Raw genomic sequence first — 27954 nt, 5'->3', positions numbered from 1 at the left:
AGAACATTACAATCTCTAACGTCTCTCTGGAATTTAATCCTTGCTCGGATGTCGTCTAATTTATTGTCAATCGATTGTACATTGGCTAGCAATATACTGGGTAGTGGCGTTCGGTGTCGTCTGGTTCTCAGTCTGTTACGGATCCCAGCTCTCTTCCCACGCCGTCTGATGATTCCTTTGTTCCTGGGGTCAAGACCTGGTCCTGGTGTTCTCAGGATCTCAACAGGCCATTGCTGCGGTTCAGAAAGTTGATCCAGGGAGTAATCTAGTCGGTAAGTTTCCCGTAATCCGATGTCTATAAGTGACTGACGGTCATACACATTAAATGCACCTACTGTTGGTACAGACAAAACTCTTAAAACTATAAATATTAGCAAAAGTAAGCACAGTCTCGACGGAGCGCACAGACAGGCGGCCGGTTCTTGGGGAGGCCTATTGGGGGGGTCAGATCGGATGAGCTTTGCCCAGGGGGGCCTTGTGTGTTGTGGGATCGGTGTGCGTGGGGTGGGGTTCTTGGGGACATGGGAGGTAACAGGCTTGGCTCGGTGGGGGGGAGTCCCCTATCCTCTCCTCTATTGAGCCGGGCCCAAACAATTCAAGGAACCCGTGTCGCTGGGGGCTCGGCTCCGCTCGTAGCGGACCAGGAAGATAGGAGAGTCCCAATGGGCTTAGCTCAGAGGGAGGGGGGGGGGTGTCGGGGGGGGGGGGGAGACCATCGCTTTGACCCGGAGAGTGGGGTCTTGTGTGTTGTGGGGTCGATGTGCGGGGGGTGGGGTTCTTTGTGACATGAGAGGTAACGGACTTGGCTCGGTGGGGGGGAGCCCGCTGCACTCTCCTCTACTGGGCCAGGCCCAATAAATTCAAGGGACCCATGTCGCTGGGGCCCGGCTCTGTGTATAGAGGTCCTGGGATATGGGGGAGCCCTATCTCTCAGGGTGGATGGCGGGAGGGGGGGGATATTTCTTTATTATTTCTGTTATTTTAATGTATTGTCTGATGTATGTTTGTAAACTAAAACTAAAACTGCAAATAAAAATGTAAGTTTAAAAAAAAAAAATGAAGAATTATTGGTAGGGATGTCCGATATTATCGGCCTACCGATATTATCGGCCGATGTCGGCATTCAAATGTGATATCGTAAAATATCGGTATTGGTTTTCAAAAATATATATATATATATATATTTTTTTTCTTTATTTATTTTTTTACATTTCTATAGAAATGATGTCCGATATTATCGGCCTACCGATATTATCGGCTGATATCGGCATTAAAATGTGATATCGGTTGATATCGGTATCGGAAATTAAGAGTTGGACAATATCGGTATATCGGTATCGGTAAAAAAGCCAATATCGAACATCCCTAATTATTGGTAATGTGGATATTCTCCATTATATAATGAAAGTATTAATTAATGTTCCCACTTGGAAGTGGCGGAAAGGGTAGGGCATGATAAGCTTAGGCTTCTTCCTACTCCTTTTCGAACAGTGATATGTATATTTTTCGTTGTTTGTCTTTTTTTATTCTTTGTTTTTAAATCATGTTCGAAATAAAGATTAATTCATTCATAGTATAGTAGTATAGTGTAGTGTAGTAGTATAGTATAGTAGTATAGTATATAGTATAGTATAGTAGTATAGTATATAGTATAGTATATAGTATAGTATAGTAGTATAGTATATTATAGTATAGTATAGTATATAGTATAGTATAGTAGATTAGTAGTATAGCAGTATAGTATATAGTATAGTATATAGTATATAGTATAGTATAGTAGTATAGTATAGTGGCATAGTAGTATAGCAGTATAGTATAGTATATAGTATAGTATATAGTGGTATAGTAGTATAGTAGTATAGCAGTATAGTATAGTATAGTATATATAGTATATTATAGTATAGTATAGTGGTATAGTACTAGTAGTATAGTATAGTAGTATAGTATAGTGGTATAGTAGTATAGCAATATAGTATAGTAGTATAGTATAGTGGTATAGTAGTATAGCAATATAGTATAGTATATTATAGTATAGTATAGTGGTATAGTAGTATAGTAGTATAGCAGAATAGCATAGTATAGTGGTATAGTAGTATAGTAGTATAGTATAGTGGTATAGTGGTATAGTAATATAGCAGTATAGTATAGTATAGTGGTATAGTAGTATAGTAGTAGCCTATAGCAGTATAGTATTATTGTCAAGCTGTCAAATCAAATCCAAGGCTCTGACGTCACAACACCCTGTCTAGATGTCAACCTGTGTGTAGATGTGTTCTGTGTTTATTTTGAAACTTTGTGTTGCTGCTATTCTTGGCCAGGGCCCTGTTCCTCGTACCTGGCTAACTGAGTTAGCCGGATAATTTTCAGGATAACTTGACTTAAGCTAGACCTGTCGGTTCCCCGACGCGCGATTGTCTAAATCACTATGGCAACAGATCGAAAAGTTTGAACCTGGTCGAGGGCAGGGTTAACACAGTTTAGTTCAGTTAACTGGATAACCTGCATGGCCACGCCCTCGCAAAGAAATGCCAGCTCCCTTCCTGAAATAATTCTCACAGTCTAGATCCCATTATACCATTCTGAATAATGTTTTTGTGCTTCGTTTTTCTAGAGGGGGCTTTTGAAATGTAAAATAATAGACCTAAAATGCTGATAATATTTACTTTGTCCTAAATAATGCACATCATAGTTATACGGATACGGCGCTCGCGACACACACTATGTGGTTATTTTAATAACGCAGAGCATTGCAAATGTGAATCCTGCAGGGATGTTTTTAATGAATGAAACTAGGGATGTCCCGATCGCATTTTTTTGCTCCCGATCCGATCCTGATCATGTGATTTTGAGTATCTGCTGATACCGATCTTTCCCGATCCGATCTTTCACATTAGTAACCAATTTGACGCATTTTTGTCAGAAACTGGCGAAGCGAGACAAGCCCCTCTGTTGCCTCAATAGCCCCAGTCGAGCGTGGCGGCTCACATTACATTTAGAGTTGTTCCGATACCGATACCAGTATCGGAAAAGCCGCCGATACTGGCTAAAATGCTGGTATCGGTATCGGCGAGTACCCTCTAATGCTGCGCTCCGATACCATATGACGTAATTTATCAACAACACTGTGGTCTGTTGAGTAAGCATTATAAAACAAACGTGTGCTTAATCGATTAAAGTGTCAATGCCATTTGTCATTTTAACAGCAGATACTTTCTTAAATGTCATCGTCCCGACAGAGCGGTGTTGACGGGGTGCTCATGGGTTCGCTTGGTGGCTGGTGTTATTAGCATTGAACAGCTAACCGAAAGCTAGCTTTAACATTACCTTGGCTAAAGTTGGGGCTATTCATATAATCCAGCAATAATGGCTGCAGACCTGCAAGCAAAGTACAGCAAGTTGGCAAAGGAGTATTCCAAGTTAAATCACAATGTCACCAGTAACGTTACAGTCTTCTATGGTCTTCCCATATACCAGTAGCTCATGCTAGCTAACGGTAACGTCGTCATTGCACAATTGCACGTCGCATACACAATTAATGACATGTTGCGGACAGCCATATCGGCGACAATGTTTAGCTTTTAGTGCCAAATGATAAGAGTCTGAGGCGGAGTCTCAAAAGAGAATGTTGAATATTTATTGTGCAAAAATCACAACAGATCCTCTGCTACTTCAACGGAGCCTTGTAGACAGACTGAGTAGGGTATATCTGCAGAGCCAGTGGGTAGCGAGTGCAGCAACGTATAATGTCCGTGTGGATCATTGGAGTAGGGTATATCTGCAGTGCTGAAGCCCCATACTCATTGATTAATGATACTAATACAAATCTATACAATCACCTGTTGTTGAATAAATACCATTACTTTCTAGTTATTACTAAAAAACAGTATATATAAAACAGTATTTGTTAAAAAAAAAAAAAAAGTATATTTATAAAGAATTTATATAATATTTTTTTTTTTTTTTTTTTTATGTATGCACTGGTATCGGATAAGTATCGGTATCGGCCGATACCCAAAGCTTAGGTATCGGATCGGAAAGGAAAAAATTTTATCGGAACATCTCTAATTACATTCACCCCGAGCCCCTGAGAATGTCCTTCATACGAGAAATATTCAAAGTTTCAATCTGTTTGCACATTAGTATACATTCACAGAGTTCGACTTACGTAATGATTTGCTCCATTTTGGTCTGAAACGCAGACAATAATCCTCACAAAGCAAATGTTGACGTTATCCAGGTGAACGTTCTTCATTCAAGCGAGGCATTGCAATCAATACAGCTGTTTGGCAAAGCACCAGCCGCCGAGTCCCCCATTCCTTTGCTCGCTCTAGTCACATAACGTGACGTATTAGATTGGTCGTGTTGAACGCAGCTCTGTTCTTTCCTCCACGCCTTGCTAACATTGCAACTGGCTATTGGACTGGCTTCCGTTTCAATTTTAAAATGCTTCCAAACTTCTGACATTTTGTCTAGCTGCTCCGAGTCCAGGTGGACCTGCCGGTGTTGCGGGAGCGATGCGCTGTGAGGTCTGCTATTTTCGGCATACGTCACTGTCGTGCGACGGTGTAAATCAAAGGAAATGCATTTGTTTTGGCAAATTCTTCTGCTCTGCGACAATAAATAAATTTTAAATAAATAAATGTAATTTAAAACCAAAACTAAGGCCTCCGTATGAGTTTAAGACGTGAACGTGGTCATGTTTGTTGAATAAAAAAAATTAAAATAAAAATGGTTTGCTCCAGATTTTTTTCTCCCAATCCCGATCTTCTGAAAATCATGTGATCGGCCCCCAATCCCGATCACGTGATCGGATCGGGACATCCCTAAATGTAACCTATCGGGCCTTTGGCTCTGATTCGTTTCATATTCTTCGCTGTGTGTATTTGCTTAACGGAGCGCCCGGATTGTGTTTCATTCAAGCATAAATTGAAGCGTCTTTATGCGTGGATTGTGATGTGAATTACGAGGAATCTGAATTTGTGGATTGTTGAATTGTATCACTGTCACTCACACGTTATTGTGATATTGTAACTGGGTTTAAAATATATGAGGAGATGCGCTGTTTGATGGATTTGATGACGTGACGTGACTTGATCAATTGAATGAGCCTTTGACGTTTTGATGAATGAATTTGAGAAAATGCATTTATCTGTTCAAGCACTGTTATCTGGTGATGAACATGAGGTGTCACTGGTATAAACCAAAGGTTAATCAATTCAATGCATGTATGAATGATGTCCGAAACAGATTAAAACCTGATTAATAGTGAAACTGCAAGCCTCCCTCCAAGCCTCTCTGAGACGTTATTTCGGGGGTCGCGCCTTGAAAACTTAGAGAACCATGTATTTAGAATTGACTTTAAGGTCCTTCTCCTTACATACAAAGCTCTAAATGGACAGGGACCTAGCTACATCGCCAACACTCTAATAAATTACACACCAGCAAGAACACTGCGATCATCAGCTGCTGGACTACTAGAGGCTCCCAGAAGCAGTCAAAAGAGGATCGGTAATGCAGCCTTTATCAACTATGCCCCAAAACTATGGAACAAACTACCCCAAAACATCAGGGAAGCCAACTCGCTAGACATCTTTAAAAGACAGCTTAAAACCTATCTCTTTGCTCAGGCATTTCACTGATAAATATCTGCTACCACCTAGTGGCAAGAGGAAACATCAGGGATATCCTGACACAACTTGTATTTATTCTTACCCTGCCTACTCTTTTACACTGCCTATCAAATTCATGTGTCGGTTATTGCACTTTTTACTTCTTACTGATGACTATTTTTAAACTGAATCATTTTAAACTATTCTTATTATTTGCTAGATCCAAATGTGAAACACTGATTATTTGTTCATGAATTACAGGAGTATTACTGAATAGCACTTTTTACTTCTTACTGATGACTATTTTTAAACTGAATCATTTTATTCTTATTATTTGCTAGATCCAAATGTGAAACACTGTGATTATTTGTTCATGAATTACAGGAGTATTACTGAATAGAGAGCCTATTAGGATGCTAGATCCTAATGTGAAACACTGTGATTTGCCATATCTTGCTATGCTCGCTCATGCCTGTATTTTTTATGTCCGTTCTATTTTATAATTTTTTGACTATTTTTAAACTGAATCATTTTAAACTATTTTTACTATTTGTGTTACTGAAAACTGTAAGCGGAGAGCCTATTGGGATGCTAGATCCTAATGTGAAACACTGTGATTCTACCTGTCTATCTTTTTATGCTCGCTTATGCCTGTATTTTTTTGCTATTGTGAAGCACTTTGAACTGCAACCTCTGTATGAAAAGTGCTATACAAATAAAGTTATTATTATTATTATTATTATTATTTATATAGTACATGATACCGAAGCACATACAGTACAGATATCCTCATAAGTATCTATTAATTAGTATCAATTAGATACTCTTTGGGCTTGTTTTTATCTACTTATTCTGAAAGAGTTGAACTCATTCGATTATTCATTCCACATTCCCTGCCACGCACTTTCAGCATCTTATACCATTCTCTGCCAGTACTGTAAGTCTATGGAGATGTTCACCTTCTTTGCAGGGCTATAACTTTTTTAATTGTATTGCTAAATTGACATTACTATGGCCCATTTAACATAGATTATCTATCGTTCAGGATGTAGGAACGTTTTACTTTTTCATGCATACATTCATACGAAAATACCGTCTAGAATATAAATATGTTTTTATCGTTTTCTGCAGTAATTCCTAGAACGTGAGATATCTGGCATAAAGCGTTTATAATTCCGTGATCGTCGTTAAATGCTTTATGTAGTATGGGTGATATATAGATCAGAGCAGTTTGCATGGATAATAATAAACAAACAGGCTGAAAGTAACGTCAACGTCCTCTTACCGTTGGGCGATGAGACTGGAGCAAACAGATCCCAGTTATTTGATGGGAATCGAGTCGATCCATTTCCGGTTTGTATAATCATAATACACGGCCAAATCGTATCGATTATTGCGTTATGGCAGCGATCGCTACACATGGACGTGTGTCTACAGTCCCACAACAATATGCGAGTGGCCGGATGTATTTCGGAGACGCACCGATATCCAACCGTCCATTTCCGGTTTGGCAACTCGCCGATCATCCACCAGGGGGCAGTATTGAAGCGTTGCAGAGTTGTGCCGGCTCACACAGCATCAGACCAGGCTCCGTGAGGGAAATATGAATACCATGGCGAAAAAATGAAATATGATCAAAATAACGTCGTATGCCGTGGATTGGCAGAATTAGCATGAACTTGAAACACGTCGTACAACGTGAATGGCAAAGGATGTGTTAAGCATACTGCCATCAGGCACATTTAAATAAATATAATCTGATTGATTGGGGTAATGAGGGACTTAAAATTAGCCTATAGATTATGCATTTAACTTGTCTGTGAGGCTATTGAGCCGTACTGTATTGTACCCATTCTGCAATCTGTTAATAAAGTTTTCAATCAATCAATCAATCAATGCTGTTAGAAACTCAGGATTTCTGCGATCGACACCTGCTGTCTTTTCAGGTGAGGCGGCCGCGCGCAATTATCCTGAGTATCAAGTCTGGTTCGAATGAACAAGACTGAATCAGCGTTCGAGGAACAGGGAAAGCCTGGATTCAAACATCGGGTTAATTGAATCTGGATAATGGGACTTTTGATCGACTTAGTTGAACCAGGTACGGGGAATAGGGCCCGGGTCTCACTTGTAAAAGAGATCCTTGATCTCAATTGGGACAAACCTGGTTAAATAAAGGCAAAAGAAAATAAAGAAATAACAAAACCTGACTCTGCAGCAGCAGCACAGCATAGAACCCTGCTTCAGGGAGGCCATGGTGACAAATGGGGTCTATTTTGAATTCTTAACCCCTTAACCTGCCACACTACCAAACGGTTAACCGTCGGTTGTGTGATAGTAAAGGGTTAACCTTCTGTCATGTGGCAGTGAAAGGGTTAATACGAGTGTATCTGCGGCAGATTGTTAATAGAGGAGTCTGTTGCCTCTCCTTCATTCAAAACGATATCAATTCAGCTCAATTAAACTAGATTCAACTTCAATTTCCACGGAGGCCGCTGATCTGGTGGCCAAAGGGGGGCAAGTGTTATGGTTTGTAACCGACCCCAATCGCACAACACAAGACAGGTATGATGGTTTGCCAAGAAACAGATATTTATTGAACAACAGGGAAATACAGGGAAAAGGGCACTGTCCCTTTAAGGGAGAATCACAAATACAGGAATATAATATGAGGGGAAGGAAAGGTGCCTTTAAGAGGCGGGCAGGAATGGGAACACTAAGGGAAAGTAAGGGAACGCCTAAGGGAAGGTTAAGGGAACGCCTTGGGACAGAGGAACTAGAGACTAGGTAAACCAGGGACAAGGAGGACTAGGGAGAGAGGACTAGGGACTAGGAGAGCTAGGGAACAGGAGAAAACGGGGACTAGGGGAACTAGGGACAAGGAACTAGGTGGAACTAGTAGGGGAGAAGTTGGGACCAGGAACTAGGTGGAACTAGAAAAGGAGAACTTGGGACCAGGAACTAGGTGGAACTAGAAGGGGAGAACTAGGGAACAGGAACTAGGTGGAACTAGAAAAGGGGAGAACTAGGGAACAGGAACTAGGTAGAACTAGAAGAGGGGAGAACTAGGGAACAGGAACTAGGTAGAACTAGAAGAGGGGAGAACTAGGGAACAGGAACTAGGGAACAGAGGGGACTGAGGCCCGCGGAGGCGGGCTGGGAAACAGGGAGGAAACTGGGAGGACTGGTGGAAATCATCTGGGCCGCTCTGCAGGACAGAGGAGATAGTTAATGCACAAAAGGGAAAAAGCAGAGCAGGTGCAGAACAGTCCAAATAACAAAGTGAACAAAGTAATAATATCTTCGTGTGACAAACACACAGGGGGAGATGTAAAGTCCAAAAATACTATTCTAAGTGAGAACCAAAAACAGAGGCAATACGCTGGGGAACAGCAGCGGGACGAGGGCAAGGGGCATTACGCTGAGTGAGTGACATCACAATCAAAACTCACCCAGGCGTATGCGTAAAGGTACAGGGGCAGCAGCGGGAACGGGGGCAAGGGCACTACGCTGAGTGAGTGACATCACAATCAAAACTCACCCAGACGTATGCGTAATGGTACAGGGACAGCAACGGGAACGGGGGCAAGGGCACTACGCTGAGTGAGTGACATCACAATCAAAACTCACCCAGACGTATGCGTAATGGTACAGGGACAGCAACGGGAACGGGGGCAAGGGCACTACGCTGAGTGAGTGACATCACAATCAAAACTCACCCAGACGTATGCGTAATGGTACAGGGACAGCAACGGGGCGAGGGCATCGCCACCGGGTGGCTGGCTGTCCGAGCCGAGGAACGGAGCGCTGGAACAGCGGCGGTGACGAGGATGTCGTCCACCGGGTAGCCGCTGTCGGAGCCGAGGAACAGGGTGCTGGAACAGCGGCGGTGACGAGGATGTCGTCCACCGGGTAGCCGCTGTCGGAGCCGAGGAACAGAGTGCGCGCCACACCTTGGTGTGCGCGTCGGAACAGTGGCGGTGGCGAGGATGTCGTCCACCGGGTAGCCGCTGTCGGAGCCGAGGAACAGAGTGCGCGCCACACCTTGGTGTGCGCGTCGGAACAGTGGCGGTGGCGAGGATGTCGTCCACCGGGTAGCCGCTGTCGGAGCCGAGGAACAGAGTGCGCGCCACACCTTGGTGTGCGCGTCGGAACAGAGAGACGCCTCGGGGTGCGTCTGCGAGGAGGAGTGTGCCAAGCACGAAGGTCTGGAAGATGCGCGTCGGCGCGCTGGTACGGAGGAGCGTGCCAAGCTCGAAGGTCTGGAAGATGCGCGTCAGTGCGCTGGTACGGAGGAGCGTGCCAAGCTCGAAGGTCTGGAAGATGCGCGTCTTGTGCGCTGGTACGGAGGAGCGTGCCAAGCTCGAAGGTCTGGAAGATGCGCGTCAGTGCGCTGGTACGGAGGAGCGTGCCAAGCTCGAAGGTCTGGAAGATGCGCGTTGCGCGCTGGTCTGGAGAGCGTGCCAAGCTCGAGCGTCCTTGGAAGATGCGCGTTGCGCGCTGGTCTGGAGAGCGTGCCAAGCTCGAGCGTCCTTGGAAGATGCGCGTTGCGCGCTGGTCTGGAGAGCGTGCCAAGCTCGAGCGTCCTTGGAAGATGCGCGTTGCGCGCTGGTCTGGAGAGCGTGCCAAGCTCGAGCGTCCTTGGAAGATGCGCGTTGCGCGCTGAGGACTGGAGAGCGTCTGCGCTGGTCTGGATGTGCGTCAGGACGAACAGCTGCGCGGGGGTCTGTAGTGGAACGCTGGGGTGCCTCCCGTGGAAGTACAGGGAGCGCAGACCAGTCTCCCCCACAGGCAACGGCGACAGCTGGCGAAGGCTGGAGCAAACATCTCGACGCCGGAGAATGGAACAGAATAGGCAGACAGAGGATCTCCCGAAAGAGTCTAGATGTTTAGAGAATATGACTCGGCAAGTATACAACACGACCCCACGCCAAAACGAGGGGAAGCGCCCTGGTATTTAAAGCCCACAGGGGGACTAATTAGCCTGCCACCACAGGTGCGAGAGATAATAGAATATCGAACAGGTGTGGCCACTAAGGGTAAGGAACGAGAGGGTGGGGGCTAGAGAGAGTGAGTGAGAAGGGAAAATAAACAGTATAGAAGGGAAATAAACAGTATAGGCTTAAAGAAACAGAGAAAAGGTAGTGAGCAGCGGGCAAAACCTCACAGTATCCCCCCCTCCAACGGGAGCCACCCGGCGACCCAAAACAAATACAGACAGAGTGGCAGGGGGCAAAACAAGAGGTACTGGCCAAGCCAGCAGGGGAAGCCACCACAAGAGTGGGGCTAGCAAAAGAAACAGGGTCGCCGAGGGGTAACTGGGGGAACTGGTCTAGAGGAACTGGTCCAGAGGAACTGGGTCTAGGGAACTAGTCTAGAGGAACTGGTCTAGAGAACTGGTCTAGAGAACTGGTCTAGAGAACTGGGCTAGAGAACTGGTCTAGAGAACTGGTTTAGAGAACTGGTTTAGAGAACTGGTCTAGAGAACTGGTCTAGAGGAACTGGTCTAGAGGAATTGGGTCTAGAGAACTGGTCTAGAGCAACTGGTCTAGAGGAACTGAGGGGCAAGCAGGGTAGCAAAGGGGTAACCATGGTAGCTCCGGGAAAGGGCTAGCAGAGGGAAGGTTGCTGCCAGGGCACTGATAGCTACAGGGCCTATGCTAGCTGTACTGCTACATCAACATAGAGGCTGCGCAAGCTGCCGGAGCCAGGCTAGCAGAGGGAAAGGGTAGCTGCCAGGGCACTGATAGCTACAGGGCCTATGCTAGCTGTACTGCTACATCTACATAGAGGCTGCGCTAGCTGCCGGAGCTAGGCTGGCAGACAGGGCTGGACCAGCATGAGAGAACAAGCTAGCTGGAAGGACAGTCCTAGCTGTGGGAATACTGACCTCGCTAGCTGAAGGGCAGTCCTAGCAGTGGGAGAAACTACACAAAAAAGTGGAGGCCATGCAGAGGGACCGGGTTAGCTGCTTGGGCCTGGCTAGCTACAGGGCCTATGCCAGCTGCAAGGCTGCATTAACATAGAGGCTGTGCTAACAGCCGGGACCAAGCTAGCAGACCGGGGCCATGCAGAGGGAAACTGGGTTAGCTGCCAGGGCATGGCTAGCTACAGGGCCCATGCCAGCAGCAAGGGCTGCATAAACATAGAGGCTGTGCTAGCAGCCGGGGCAAGACTAGCAGACAGGGGCTCTGCTGAGGGACTGGGTTAGCCGCCAGAGCATGGCTAGCTACAGGGGGGTCAAACAGGGCAAAACGGGAAGCAAACAGGGGAGCTAACCGGGGAGACTAACAAGCTAAACAGGGAAGCTAAACTGGGCTAAACAGGGGAGTAACAGGCTAACAAGGGAGCTAAACAGGACTAACAAGGAAGCTAAACTGGGCTAACAGGGAAGCTAACAGGGCTAACAGGGGAGCTAGAGGGGACAAGAAAAAAAAAAGGCAAACTCAACATACACAGTCTGTGCTGGCTGGGGTCGTAGACTTGGTGGGGTCGTACTGTTATGGTTTGTAACCGACCCCAATCGCACAACACAAGACAGGTATGATGGTTTGCCAAGAAACAGATATTTATTGAACAACAGGGAAATACAGGGAAAAGGGCACTGTCCCTTTAAGGGAGAATCACAAATACAGGAATATAATATGAGGGGAAGGAAAGGTGCCTTTAAGAGGCGGGCAGGAATGGGAACACTAAGGGAAAGTAAGGGAACGCCTAAGGGAAGGTTAAGGGAACGCCTTGGGACAGAGGAACTAGAGACTAGGTAAACCAGGGACAAGGAGGACTAGGGAGAGAGGACTAGGGACTAGGAGAGCTAGGGAACAGGAGAAAACGGGGACTAGGGGAACTAGGGACAAGGAACTAGGTGGAACTAGTAGGGGAGAAGTTGGGACCAGGAACTAGGTGGAACTAGAAAAGGAGAACTTGGGACCAGGAACTAGGTGGAACTAGAAGGGGAGAACTAGGGAACAGGAACTAGGTGGAACTAGAAAAGGGGAGAACTAGGGAACAGGAACTAGGTAGAACTAGAAGAGGGGAGAACTAGGGAACAGGAACTAGGTAGAACTAGAAGAGGGGAGAACTAGGGAACAGGAACTAGGGAACAGAGGGGACTGAGGCCCGCGGAGGCGGGCTGGGAAACAGGGAGGAAACTGGGAGGACTGGTGGAAATCATCTGGGCCGCTCTGCAGGACAGAGGAGATAGTTAATGCACAAAAGGGAAAAAGCAGAGCAGGTGCAGAACAGTCCAAATAACAAAGTGAACAAAGTAATAATATCTTCGTGTGACAAACACACAGGGGGAGATGTAAAGTCCAAAAATACTATTCTAAGTGAGAACCAAAAACAGAGGCAATACGCTGGGGAACAGCAGCGGGACGAGGGCAAGGGGCATTACGCTGAGTGAGTGACATCACAATCAAAACTCACCCAGGCGTATGCGTAAAGGTACAGGGGCAGCAGCGGGAACGGGGGCAAGGGCACTACGCTGAGTGAGTGACATCACAATCAAAACTCACCCAGACGTATGCGTAATGGTACAGGGACAGCAACGGGAACGGGGGCAAGGGCACTACGCTGAGTGAGTGACATCACAATCAAAACTCACCCAGACGTATGCGTAATGGTACAGGGACAGCAACGGGAACGGGGGCAAGGGCACTACGCTGAGTGAGTGACATCACAATCAAAACTCACCCAGACGTATGCGTAATGGTACAGGGACAGCAACGGGGCGAGGGCATCGCCACCGGGTGGCTGGCTGTCCGAGCCGAGGAACGGAGCGCTGGAACAGCGGCGGTGACGAGGATGTCGTCCACCGGGTAGCCGCTGTCGGAGCCGAGGAACAGGGTGCTGGAACAGCGGCGGTGACGAGGATGTCGTCCACCGGGTAGCCGCTGTCGGAGCCGAGGAACAGAGTGCGCGCCACACCTTGGTGTGCGCGTCGGAACAGTGGCGGTGGCGAGGATGTCGTCCACCGGGTAGCCGCTGTCGGAGCCGAGGAACAGAGTGCGCGCCACACCTTGGTGTGCGCGTCGGAACAGTGGCGGTGGCGAGGATGTCGTCCACCGGGTAGCCGCTGTCGGAGCCGAGGAACAGAGTGCGCGCCACACCTTGGTGTGCGCGTCGGAACAGAGAGACGCCTCGGGGTGCGTCTGCGAGGAGGAGTGTGCCAAGCACGAAGGTCTGGAAGATGCGCGTCGGCGCGCTGGTACGGAGGAGCGTGCCAAGCTCGAAGGTCTGGAAGATGCGCGTCAGTGCGCTGGTACGGAGGAGCGTGCCAAGCTCGAAGGTCTGGAAGATGCGCGTCTTGTGCGCTGGTACGGAGGAGCGTGCCAAGCTCGAAGGTCTGGAAGATGCGCGTCAGTGCGCTGGTACGGAGGAGCGTGCCAAGCTCGAAGGTCTGGAAGATGCGCGTTGCGCGCTGGTCTGGAGAGCGTGCCAAGCTCGAGCGTCCTTGGAAGATGCGCGTTGCGCGCTGGTCTGGAGAGCGTGCCAAGCTCGAGCGTCCTTGGAAGATGCGCGTTGCGCGCTGGTCTGGAGAGCGTGCCAAGCTCGAGCGTCCTTGGAAGATGCGCGTTGCGCGCTGGTCTGGAGAGCGTGCCAAGCTCGAGCGTCCTTGGAAGATGCGCGTTGCGCGCTGAGGACTGGAGAGCGTCTGCGCTGGTCTGGATGTGCGTCAGGACGAACAGCTGCGCGGGGGTCTGTAGTGGAACGCTGGGGTGCCTCCCGTGGAAGTACAGGGAGCGCAGACCAGTCTCCCCCACAGGCAACGGCGACAGCTGGCGAAGGCTGGAGCAAACATCTCGACGCCGGAGAATGGAACAGAATAGGCAGACAGAGGATCTCCCGAAAGAGTCTAGATGTTTAGAGAATATGACTCGGCAAGTATACAACACGACCCCACGCCAAAACGAGGGGAAGCGCCCTGGTATTTAAAGCCCACAGGGGGACTAATTAGCCTGCCACCACAGGTGCGAGAGATAATAGAATATCGAACAGGTGTGGCCACTAAGGGTAAGGAACGAGAGGGTGGGGGCTAGAGAGAGTGAGTGAGAAGGGAAAATAAACAGTATAGAAGGGAAATAAACAGTATAGGCTTAAAGAAACAGAGAAAAGGTAGTGAGCAGCGGGCAAAACCTCACAGTATCCCCCCCTCCAACGGGAGCCACCCGGCGACCCAAAACAAATACAGACAGAGTGGCAGGGGGCAAAACAAGAGGTACTGGCCAAGCCAGCAGGGGAAGCCACCACAAGAGTGGGGCTAGCAAAAGAAACAGGGTCGCCGAGGGGTAACTGGGGGAACTGGTCTAGAGGAACTGGTCCAGAGGAACTGGGTCTAGGGAACTAGTCTAGAGGAACTGGTCTAGAGAACTGGTCTAGAGAACTGGTCTAGAGAACTGGGCTAGAGAACTGGTCTAGAGAACTGGTTTAGAGAACTGGTTTAGAGAACTGGTCTAGAGAACTGGTCTAGAGGAACTGGTCTAGAGGAATTGGGTCTAGAGAACTGGTCTAGAGCAACTGGTCTAGAGGAACTGAGGGGCAAGCAGGGTAGCAAAGGGGTAACCATGGTAGCTCCGGGAAAGGGCTAGCAGAGGGAAGGTTGCTGCCAGGGCACTGATAGCTACAGGGCCTATGCTAGCTGTACTGCTACATCAACATAGAGGCTGCGCAAGCTGCCGGAGCCAGGCTAGCAGAGGGAAAGGGTAGCTGCCAGGGCACTGATAGCTACAGGGCCTATGCTAGCTGTACTGCTACATCTACATAGAGGCTGCGCTAGCTGCCGGAGCTAGGCTGGCAGACAGGGCTGGACCAGCATGAGAGAACAAGCTAGCTGGAAGGACAGTCCTAGCTGTGGGAATACTGACCTCGCTAGCTGAAGGGCAGTCCTAGCAGTGGGAGAAACTACACAAAAAAGTGGAGGCCATGCAGAGGGACCGGGTTAGCTGCTTGGGCCTGGCTAGCTACAGGGCCTATGCCAGCTGCAAGGCTGCATTAACATAGAGGCTGTGCTAACAGCCGGGACCAAGCTAGCAGACCGGGGCCATGCAGAGGGAAACTGGGTTAGCTGCCAGGGCATGGCTAGCTACAGGGCCCATGCCAGCAGCAAGGGCTGCATAAACATAGAGGCTGTGCTAGCAGCCGGGGCAAGACTAGCAGACAGGGGCTCTGCTGAGGGACTGGGTTAGCCGCCAGAGCATGGCTAGCTACAGGGGGGTCAAACAGGGCAAAACGGGAAGCAAACAGGGGAGCTAACCGGGGAGACTAACAAGCTAAACAGGGAAGCTAAACTGGGCTAAACAGGGGAGTAACAGGCTAACAAGGGAGCTAAACAGGACTAACAAGGAAGCTAAACTGGGCTAACAGGGAAGCTAACAGGGCTAACAGGGGAGCTAGAGGGGACAAGAAAAAAAAAAGGCAAACTCAACATACACAGTCTGTGCTGGCTGGGGTCGTAGACTTGGTGGGGTCGTACTGTTATGGTTTGTAACCGACCCCAATCGCACAACACAAGACAGGTATGATGGTTTGCCAAGAAACAGATATTTATTGAACAACAGGGAAATACAGGGAAAAGGGCACTGTCCCTTTAAGGGAGAATCACAAATACAGGAATATAATATGAGGGGAAGGAAAGGTGCCTTTAAGAGGCGGGCAGGAATGGGAACACTAAGGGAAAGTAAGGGAACGCCTAAGGGAAGGTTAAGGGAACGCCTTGGGACAGAGGAACTAGAGACTAGGTAAACCAGGGACAAGGAGGACTAGGGAGAGAGGACTAGGGACTAGGAGAGCTAGGGAACAGGAGAAAACGGGGACTAGGGGAACTAGGGACAAGGAACTAGGTGGAACTAGTAGGGGAGAACTTGGGACCAGGAACTAGGTGGAACTAGAAAAGGAGAACTTGGGACCAGGAACTAGGTGGAACTAGAAGGGGAGAACTAGGGAACAGGAACTAGGTGGAACTAGAAAAGGGGAGAACTAGGGAACAGGAACTAGGTAGAACTAGAAGAGGGGAGAACTAGGGAACAGGAACTAGGTAGAACTAGAAGAGGGGAGAACTAGGGAACAGGAACTAGGGAACAGAGGGGACTGAGGCCCGCGGAGGCGGGCTGGGAAACAGGGAGGAAACTGGGAGGACTGGTGGAAATCATCTGGGCCGCTCTGCAGGACAGAGGAGATAGTTAATGCACAAAAGGGAAAAAGCAGAGCAGGTGCAGAACAGTCCAAATAACAAAGTGAACAAAGTAATAATATCTTCGTGTGACAAACACACAGGGGGAGATGTAAAGTCCAAAAATACTATTCTAAGTGAGAACCAAAAACAGAGGCAATACGCTGGGGAACAGCAGCGGGACGAGGGCAAGGGGCATTACGCTGAGTGAGTGACATCACAATCAAAACTCACCCAGGCGTATGCGTAAAGGTACAGGGGCAGCAGCGGGAACGGGGGCAAGGGCACTACGCTGAGTGAGTGACATCACAATCAAAACTCACCCAGACGTATGCGTAATGGTACAGGGACAGCAACGGGAACGGGGGCAAGGGCACTACGCTGAGTGAGTGACATCACAATCAAAACTCACCCAGACGTATGCGTAATGGTACAGGGACAGCAACGGGAACGGGGGCAAGGGCACTACGCTGAGTGAGTGACATCACAATCAAAACTCACCCAGACGTATGCGTAATGGTACAGGGACAGCAACGGGGCGAGGGCATCGCCACCGGGTGGCTGGCTGTCCGAGCCGAGGAACGGAGCGCTGGAACAGCGGCGGTGACGAGGATGTCGTCCACCGGGTAGCCGCTGTCGGAGCCGAGGAACAGGGTGCTGGAACAGCGGCGGTGACGAGGATGTCGTCCACCGGGTAGCCGCTGTCGGAGCCGAGGAACAGAGTGCGCGCCACACCTTGGTGTGCGCGTCGGAACAGTGGCGGTGGCGAGGATGTCGTCCACCGGGTAGCCGCTGTCGGAGCCGAGGAACAGAGTGCGCGCCACACCTTGGTGTGCGCGTCGGAACAGTGGCGGTGGCGAGGATGTCGTCCACCGGGTAGCCGCTGTCGGAGCCGAGGAACAGAGTGCGCGCCACACCTTGGTGTGCGCGTCGGAACAGAGAGACGCCTCGGGGTGCGTCTGCGAGGAGGAGTGTGCCAAGCACGAAGGTCTGGAAGATGCGCGTCGGCGCGCTGGTACGGAGGAGCGTGCCAAGCTCGAAGGTCTGGAAGATGCGCGTCAGTGCGCTGGTACGGAGGAGCGTGCCAAGCTCGAAGGTCTGGAAGATGCGCGTCTTGTGCGCTGGTACGGAGGAGCGTGCCAAGCTCGAAGGTCTGGAAGATGCGCGTCAGTGCGCTGGTACGGAGGAGCGTGCCAAGCTCGAAGGTCTGGAAGATGCGCGTTGCGCGCTGGTCTGGAGAGCGTGCCAAGCTCGAGCGTCCTTGGAAGATGCGCGTTGCGCGCTGGTCTGGAGAGCGTGCCAAGCTCGAGCGTCCTTGGAAGATGCGCGTTGCGCGCTGGTCTGGAGAGCGTGCCAAGCTCGAGCGTCCTTGGAAGATGCGCGTTGCGCGCTGGTCTGGAGAGCGTGCCAAGCTCGAGCGTCCTTGGAAGATGCGCGTTGCGCGCTGAGGACTGGAGAGCGTCTGCGCTGGTCTGGATGTGCGTCAGGACGAACAGCTGCGCGGGGGTCTGTAGTGGAACGCTGGGGTGCCTCCCGTGGAAGTACAGGGAGCGCAGACCAGTCTCCCCCACAGGCAACGGCGACAGCTGGCGAAGGCTGGAGCAAACATCTCGACGCCGGAGAATGGAACAGAATAGGCAGACAGAGGATCTCCCGAAAGAGTCTAGATGTTTAGAGAATATGACTCGGCAAGTATACAACACGACCCCACGCCAAAACGAGGGGAAGCGCCCTGGTATTTAAAGCCCACAGGGGGACTAATTAGCCTGCCACCACAGGTGCGAGAGATAATAGAATATCGAACAGGTGTGGCCACTAAGGGTAAGGAACGAGAGGGTGGGGGCTAGAGAGAGTGAGTGAGAAGGGAAAATAAACAGTATAGAAGGGAAATAAACAGTATAGGCTTAAAGAAACAGAGAAAAGGTAGTGAGCAGCGGGCAAAACCTCACAGCAAGTTGCAACATGTATAAAACCACAGAGAGAGATTATCGAGTTGAACGTTGACAGACCCGGTGCTAAGTACCACTATCTACGGATCATCTCATCTGATATCTCTTGACCCTCAGAGACAGGGAAGGAGAATATAACTTAAGAGGGAGAGGGAATCTTAAACAACCAATGGTACACACTACGCTGAAAAGCATGTGCATATCTGTTTGTGGAGTGAAGTTGTGGAATAATTTACCTGAATACATCAAACTGAGTAAACATATAGCACAATTTAAAAAGCAGCTTAAAAAATACACATTAGAGAAATACAGAAATGAGTAATGCGGATAAACAAAGTTATGTTATATTGTGTTATGTAGTGTTGTATTGTATTTACTGCTGTCAAGCGAATCAAGTTTTTTTTTGTACTATAAGTAAAAGTATATTCTATAATGTATTATACTAAATTATGTTATATCTAGTAAAATTAATGGAAGAACAAATGTAAATGTAAGGGGGTAGGGATCAATAAGCTTAGCTTCCCTCTACTCCTTTTTTGAACATGTCAACTAACTAAATACATTGCTCTTGACATTTATTTTATAATATTTTTTTTTAAATGATTGTTCTGTTTGACGGAGCTAGATACTGTGATTTGTTTGGAGGAATATGGAGAATACATGTTCAAAAAGAAACTTTTTTCCATTAATTCATTCATTCACTGTCTGATATTGATCGTGTGTCATTACCTCCTGCAGCTGTTGTGCCTCCTGTTGTTTCTCCAGCAGTGCAGCCTGCGCCTCCTCCTGTCTCCTCTCCTCCTGTCTCTTCTTAAAGGCGCTCTCCATGACCATGGGAGGCTTAACGGCGTACTTCTTCACTGGCTGTTTCTGCTCTGGTGCCTGTTCCTATTAGGGATGGGCATTTTTAAGAAAAATCCAGATCGATTGATCGCATGCTATACTCAAGTGATCGTGTATTACTCGAAAAGGGGGAAAAAAACTCAAGAGAAATTAAAAAACAAGATATTTTTTAATATATATATATATTTTTTTACTTACTTTTGTTCATTCACGTATATATTTAAGGAAACCAACAAACAGTTATAATCTTACACATACATGTGAAACAAATATGTAAAAAAAATAAAATAAAAATATGTCATTTTTTTTTATACAATTTTTTTATAATTTAAGATCGATTTTACTCCTAGCTACGAGTAATCGATTACTCACGCCCATCCCTAGTTCCTATACAGCACACACACACATAGACACCTGTTCCTACACAGCACACACACACATAGACACCTGTTCCTACACAGCACACACACACATAGACACCTGTTCCTACACAGCACAGTGTGTGTGTGTGTGTGTGTGTGTGTGTGTGTGTGTGTGTGTGTGTGTGTGTGTGTGTGTGTGTGTGTGTGTGTGTGTGTGTGTGTGTGTGTGTGTGTGTGTGTGTGTGCACGCGCACGCGCACGTGTGTGTGAGAAACAATTATACTCGGGTCAAACAGTATTATAATGACCACTTAGCAGAAGCCGACCTTGACATCAGCCACCAGCAGGGGGCAGTCCTGCAGGCTCTGGTTGAGCAGACACATCTCCTTGAGAGCGTAGCCGCTGACACAGTAGGCGTTGAAGCCTGCCCCCAGCAGCAGACTGCACAGCAGGGTGGAGAAGTCGAAGCAGGTCCCCCTCTGCCTCTCCAGAGTCAGGGTGGGTGACAACAGGTACCTGGGCTGGTGGAGAGGATTAACATGCAGGGTTATGACAGCTACTTTCAAACACATTACTCATTAAGGCCTCTGCATGCTACAGAAACTTCAAAGCAACTTCAACACAACATCGACAAAGCAACGGTGTTGCAGACACATTACCTTTATGCTTCTGCAAAATCAACGCGCAGCCTATGATGCAACAAAATGTACCCCGGATGTGCGGCTCGAGCGCGCCCAGCCCGCCTGAATACTTTGGGCAGCCGAAGGTGCGCACTCTAGCAATTACAAACGGATTTCCCTTCTCAACCATACATCGTTAGTATAATAATAGCCCTGTTTATGTTTGTTTTCGCTTGTGTTCTTGTATATAGTGTAATATAGTTATATCGCCACATCAACCCAGTCCATCCCCATTGTTTCCCCAATCTCCTTCCACGGATTCATCGTCATAATGCTATCCTTGTAGTCTTTAGACCCGCTATTATATAAATGTTGGTACTTTCGGACCTCCTCTGCAATACGTTCCTGCATTTGATTCATTTTAAACAAACAATTAAACAAGTGTAATGAAACAATACACTAGCTATCGAGCTCCTGTCAGAAAGTTTTCTTTTGGTCTCGAGCTCCTGTCAGAAAGTTTTCTTTTGGTCTCGAGCCAGGAAAACACTAGAAGTGACAGACAGCCCCGCCCCCATTCACTACCAACCAATCACTGCTACGCAATACCAACGCAACGGGTCTTTAGATTAGATTTTGGAGACAGGTACGCAACGTCCTCGCAACACAGTCTACAAGACTGTCTGCAACAAGCGCGCTGAAATCGCGCCGATGTTGTGTTGAAGTTGCTTTGAATTTGCTGTAGCATGTAGAGGCCTTTACTGATGTGGAGGATAAAAACCTTGTCCCCTCCCTCCTTTGAGCTATCTCACCCAGCCCCCAGTTTTATTGCCCGCCCCCCCTCCCCGTGTCTATAAGAGGGTTCCCAAAATGTGAGTCTCTCTCTCTCTTCAGGTCTCCCAGCTAGAAGCTTGACGTGAGAGCCCTTCAGTCATATTCTCTGACTCATTTGTATTTGATACTTTCATTCTGAGTTAATAAATTGTATTAACCAGACCCACTGACTGAGTAAGTTATTACGGATTCGCCGTATCTCCACCACACTGACTACCTGTTTCAAACATAATCCACAGGATTACTCTCATTATTCTCTGATTAATTAAATTTATGGATTACTATGCCTCTATACTGAATGAAATATAAAGTCAGTGGGCCATATACAGTATCTACATTTCCTGACTTATTTTAGCTTTTTTTTTTTGCTTTTTTTAGCTTTTTAGTATATCGCCATGTGTTATTATTACTATTACTTTTCAATTAATATCATAAACAACATAAGGAATATTAGCATAATTTTGAGTGGACAGAAGGAATGAGTCAGCGTTAATAGTTTTAAATGCAAATAATTTATTGAAACATAGAAGTGGGGTCGGTTGGGACACACACACACACAGTCACACACACAATGGGGGACCCTGATGTAAACAAGACGAAAGTCTTTCTCTGGTCTGCATCCCCTTAACAATTGTGTGTATTGAGCCGTACTGTATTGTACCCATTCTGCAATCTGTTAAATAAAGTTTTCATTCATTCACACTGTTTCAACTCACCACCCCTGCATCATATTGTAGTCTAGTCTGTCTTCAAACTTCCACTCCTCTCGAAACTTTTTTATATTTGAATATCAACATTATCTGTCCATCCTCAGTAATCCTCAGTTTACTATAATATACTCCTGACTGACTTCGTCGTCTTTCCAAACGCATGCACACACACACACCCTTTCCCCAGTCCACACTGTCTGCTGTTCTCTATGGCTCTGCCTCTGATCAGGATTAGCCTGTTAGCTTACGCTAATGTAACGTTCATTTCGGGCGATGTGGGCATAAAGGAATGGCGACGATGCAAAGCGTGTTAGATGCATTTGACCCGTTGTGAGAAAGAAAAAAACACCACAGACTTATTTCGGGTCGCAAAATAGCCGCACTGCTGTGTAGCACTGCTCCTCTGCTTGACCGACCTGCGCCGCAGACAATAGCACGGACGGGGCGGATATGACTCGTCGAGTTGCCACAGGGTTTTTTCAAAATAAGAGTATCATATGAACCGAACGTTGCTAGCTGACGGAGCCATAGATATTATGACTGGAGCTGCGCTTGGGGCGGAAATGAGACCCGCACAGGACTTTTTCAAAATAAGAGTATCGATATGAACTACACGCCAGGTGGCGGGCAGACCTCTCATTGTTAGTCGCCAAACCTTAAATCTGCATGCCATTGGCGGTTGGCGGGTACTTATTTTGTTCCCTGACTACCACACTACAGAAGGTTAACCTTTCACTACCACACTACAGACGGTTAACCCTGTCACTACCACACTACAGGTTAACCGTTCACTACCACACTACAGAAGGTTAACCTTTCACCACCACACTACAAAAGGTTAACCCTTTCACCACCACACTACAGGTTAACCGTTCACTACCACACTACAGAAGGTTAACCTTTCACTACCACACTACAGACGGTTAACCCTTTCACTACCACACTACAGAAGGTTAACCCTTTCACTACCACACTACAGAAGGTTAACCCTTTCGCTACCACACTACACCCTTTCACTACAACACTACAGAAGGTTAACCTTTCACTACCACACTAGAGACGGTAACCTTTCACTACCACACTACAGAAGGTTAACCCTTTCACTACCACACTACAGAAGGTTAACCTTTCACTACCACACTAGAGACGGTTAACCTTTCACTACCACACTACAGAAGGTTAACCCTTTCACTACCACACTACAGAAGTTAACCCTTTCACTACCACACTACAGACGGTTAACCAGGGTCTGGTTCTTAGGGTCTGGTTCTTAGGGTCTGGTTCTTAGGGTCCTCGAGCATGAGCTCTGAACTTGGAAGATCAGCCTTTTCAATTGACGCACCCAACACTTGGAATTACCTCCAACTCACTCTAAAGGTGGAGGTTCTTCCAACATTTACAGATTTTAAGAGTATGATTTCCCATCACTGTGTGTCAACTTGGGACTGTTTTAACAGATTTTGTTGTTTATTTAAGTTTGTATTGTGTTATGTGACTTTGTTTGTTTATTTGTCTTTTCTTATTGTAAACTTGTCGTTGCTGTAAATTAGGGAAACCTCAGCTTCCTACGAGATGAAATAAACGTTTTAAATTACATTTGGGAACAGTGTTAACTGCAGAGAAATGGGGAGAACACATGCGGCCTCAATCTGTGCTTAACGTGGCCTCATTCAATTTAACCCTTTCACTGCCGCACTAACAAATGGTTAACACTTTCACTGCGACAACACACAGAAGGATAACCCTTTCACTGCCACACTACAGACGGTTAACCCTTTGGGGGAAATGTAATCTTTCATATAGAAGGAAGACACAATTGAATGAATGAATGAAGTTTATTAATTAACCCTGAACTTGCTCCACAAGCTACATATTCCTCAGGCTCTCCAGGTGTTTAATTGTGTGTGTGTGTGTGTGTGTGTGTGTGTGTGTGTGTGTGTGTGTGTGTGTGTGTGTGTGTGTGTGTGTGTGTGTGTGTGTGTGTGTGTGTGTGTGTGTGTGTGTGTGTGTGTGTGTGTGTGTGTGTGCGTGCGTGCGTGCGTGCGTGCGTGCGTGCGTGCGTGTGTGCGTGCGTGCGTGTGAGTGTGTGTGTGCGTGCGTGCGTGCATGTGTGTGTGTGTTACTGACTAGATGGATGGAAGGCTCCAGTGGCTCCAGGGAAAGGCAGTCGGCTACAAAGGAGGCCAGGCCATCCCATCTGTACAGCTCAGAGTAGTTTATCAGATTGCTCTGTAAGGTGGTCGACACAAACTTCTAATGGTGGGAGAGAGATATTAGAGAGGGAGAGAGAGAGAGGGGGGGGGGTACAGAGAGAGAGATACAGAGACAGACAGAGAGAGCGGGAGATGTATACGTTGTTAGGGTTGTGAAATTAGTGAGAGGTATAAAGGAAGGGAGAGAAAAGCTGGGGAGGAGGTAAAGATAGAAGATAGAGGAGGAGGTAGCTAGAGAGAGCGAGAGGGGGAGAGAGAGAAGAGGAGAAGTAGAGGAGGAAACACGAAGATATTTTGTTTGTGTATGATATCGGTGCTTGCTAACAAGCAATGTGTGCGTGTGTGCGTGTGTGTGTGTGTGTGTGTGTGTGTGTGTGTGTGTGTGTGTGTGTGTGTGTGTGTGTGTGTGTGTGTGTGTGTGTGTGTGTGTGCGCATGAGCACGCCTCCCAGATGTATTTCCATCGTTTACCTCAACGCCACACTCGTTCAGTGGGCAGAGCAGCAGGGGATTCCGGGCAGGGTAGATGTGCAGGTACTGCCGGTGAAAGCGGTCAGCGACAGCCAATAGCCTCCTCTCCTCGGGGGAGTTCTCCTTGTAGGAGGCGGGACATTGAGACAAGTCCACTTCCTTGTTCCAGATTGGTCTTGAGTGAGTGAAAGACAAAACATTATGTATTAACACCAAATGTGACGTTTCCAGCTTCCTGCTCCTCATCAGACAACAAAGAATGAAAAATTATACCCATAAATACCTACACACCACTTCCTATTCTCACTAAACTCACAGTCCATTCTGTTTAAACCATCAGGATTCACAACACCTAGAATCCATTGCACACATAACAAACGGATGTAATGCATACAAACACCTGTACATCGCTCGTCGTGACCGTATTGTGGACATTGTGTCTGATGCGGTACGGAACATATCACCATCTAGTGCAGCAATGTACAAACATGCCAGAGTGAAACCAGAGTGGTTTGGCCTTACCAATGATGTCTTTGCTAACATACCAAATACACCGGATGTTGTTTTTGTTGACACCAGCCACAGGGAGGTGCTGGTCATAGAAGTAGGCTGTACCTTTGATCTGTACATGGACCAGGCCTTCCGGGACAAGTATATCAAATACCAACCACTGCTCAGTGTAATGGCTGACCTTGGGTATAGGTGTAGATATTTTGATTTTATTTTATTTTGATTTTATTTTATTAGGGATCCCCATTAGCTGGTGCGATAGCAACCAGCTCTTCCTGGGGTCCACACACAAAAAACATACAAAAACAATCACTATTGCAAAAACAAAATGATTAAAAGTCAGTATACAAATGCACCATGACCGGTCTGAGAATTGCTGCAATGTCTAAAAGAAAAGCCAAACAAATTGCCAAATATTGCTCTGTCTCAGCTATTATTGGCAGCTTAGCCACGTGGAAGGAGGTGCTATGTGTACCCTTAAGTGTTCAGTGCTGCTTGGCCCCGATACATTTGATTCCCTGTTTATGTAATATAATTTGTGGAACCAAATAAAGTATTAATGTGTGTGTGTGTTTGTGTGTGTGTGTGTGTGTGTGTGTGTGTGTGTGTGTGTGTGTGTGTGTGCGTGTGTGTGTGTGTGCGTGCGTGTGTGTGTTCTGCGTGCATGTGTGTGTGTGCGTGCGTGCGTGGGTGTGCACTCACAGAGAACCGTCTGGGGTCATGAGGATGTTGCCCAGACTCTCTTCCAGTTCAGCCAGATCTAGCTTGCTCTCCTCCTCTCCGTCACCTCTCCTCCCCCTCTCCTCCTCAGACATATCCTCCATCAACCTACGTAATTTGGTTATTGATGTCACTCAGATGAGATTGTGGCTGCTCTTCAATTTAGTCAAACGTTCACGTTTGCAGCCTGTCAAAAGTCAAGTGGTGTTGTTGTTTGTCTGGTTAGCTAACATTAGGTAACTGACGTTGAAAGTAAAATCATCACAACAAGGAATTCACTGTGCTATATGCTCAAATGTACATGTTGCATACGAAATTGTGCTACTTAATAATGATCTTGTCCGACAATTAGGTCTTACCAACGAAAATCAGTTAGCTGGCGTTAATTAAAGATACGTTAACATATGATAAACTCTAGTCTAACTAACTGTTAGTTAACGTTACCTTGTTGTATGGCGATTGCACTGCCGACAGTTTACCGAACGTTGTGTTCCGTCTCCATGGCAACGCGAAATGCATAGTGACGTCTCATTATTTTTGACGGGAAAAGTCCTCTCTTGTTGTACCTTTTGTCATTGAGGACATTTGAGGTAGGATTCCAAAGCTTTTAACCCGAGTTGAGTTCATCTTATTTTATCTCTGTAGATCCAATCGGACCGTATGCCAGTCTGCTCTGCATGGAAAGTTAAACATTGTATCGATACAAACATGATATAAAAGACAGCTCTCATATTCAAAACATTTCTTTTTTTCAGTAGCTAGCTATATTGTTGACTTTAAGTTTACTTTGCAGTCTAGACAGTTTGGTCGTGGTAATTACACCGTGTTGTTAATCATTCATGTTTTTATTATCATCAATGTGGAATCATCAAGGTGCGTTTCAGAGATGGCAAGGATATTAATCCAGTTAGCTTTGACCATACATTCAATTTCATAGCACTTATTTCTCAGGCTACACACATTGATATGAGCTATAACCAAACCCTTATGCAAGCCTAGCTTAATACAGGAAGTATCAGTAGGCCTACCGACCATAAAGCAATAGTCTCAATGGGTTTCAGAATAACCAGGGAGTGATACTGGAGTCCCTATAGTCTATCCACCGACACGTTTGTTTAGGCTTCGATGTTCTTTCATGATAGGATATAATAGCTTACGTCTTCCATTGATCTCGGGAGGAAATTGGTCGTTCATGCCAAAGGTGGTGTTCTTTAACTCCCTGCCCCTACCCTTGACAAGCTCCTTCTGCTGGTGATGCTCAAAACGAGCCACTATTGCCCGTGGTCTGTCCCCTGAGGGTTTTCCCATTCTGTGTACTCTAGAGAAGGTGATGTTCTGAACAGTGTCCCTAGGTAGTCTTAGCTGGTCTGACATAAACTCCCTTATTATGACTGTTTCACAGTCCTTGCTCTCCTTCTCTGCTATCCTTGTAAAAAACAGATTGTCTTGCATAGACCTACACTGTACATCCAGAAGAGATTCCTTCAACTTCCTGTTGTCTATCTCAATTATGTCTACTTTGTTTCCCATGTATTCCACCTTTCCTTTCAGCTCAGCATTATCCTTGACCAGCTCATCAATTTGTCTCTGACTGAACTCCAAGCTTTCTTTGAGGCTCTTAATTTCCTGCATCATCAAGTCCAACATATCCAGTTTATCAAGTCTCTTATTGATGGCCTGTAATGTTAGACTCATGTCAACCTCTCTTATTGTCAGCGCTTCCTCCAGAAGCTTCCTCTGCATCTTCAATGTCAGAACGTGATCTTTTACTCAGTTTGGGCTTAATACAGTCTGTAATTTTCTGTGACTTTGTCTGAATGTTAAGTTTCACAGGCTTCTGTTGCGACATGTTGATATTGTCGTAATGTTTGTCTATAAAATGCTCCAGCTGAAACAGCTGTTCAGAAGGATCTAGTGTGCTATCCCTGTGCGGTATTTCAGTACAAGAAA

At 47.0% G+C, this 27954-nt stretch overlaps 1 protein-coding gene across 1 annotated transcript in view; it reads right to left on the bottom strand.

The window, feature by feature from the left end:
• Nucleotides 1–26099, bottom strand: part of LOC311246405 (dynein regulatory complex subunit 7-like) — a gene marked incomplete at its 5' end in the record, with an annotated part of 86599 nt that extends 60500 nt beyond the window's left edge. The window contains 5 exons of the mRNA XM_084336562.1: nt 19455–19613; nt 20257–20451; nt 24219–24344; nt 24775–24949; nt 25987–26099. Of these exons, the coding sequence (XP_084192688.1) occupies nt 19455–19613; nt 20257–20451; nt 24219–24344; nt 24775–24949; nt 25987–26099 (768 nt within the window). The remainder of the gene's footprint in view (nt 1–19454; nt 19614–20256; nt 20452–24218; nt 24345–24774; nt 24950–25986) is intronic.
• Between the last annotated feature and the right edge of the window lie 1855 nt (nt 26100–27954).

The sequence above is a fragment of the Notolepis coatsorum genome (assembly GCF_963971535.1).
Source record: "Notolepis coatsorum genome assembly, chromosome: 19".
NCBI lineage: Eukaryota > Metazoa > Chordata > Actinopteri > Aulopiformes > Paralepididae > Notolepis > Notolepis coatsorum.
The sequence above is the reverse complement of the archived record's forward strand: the minus strand, read 5'-3'. Positions and strand labels throughout refer to the sequence as shown.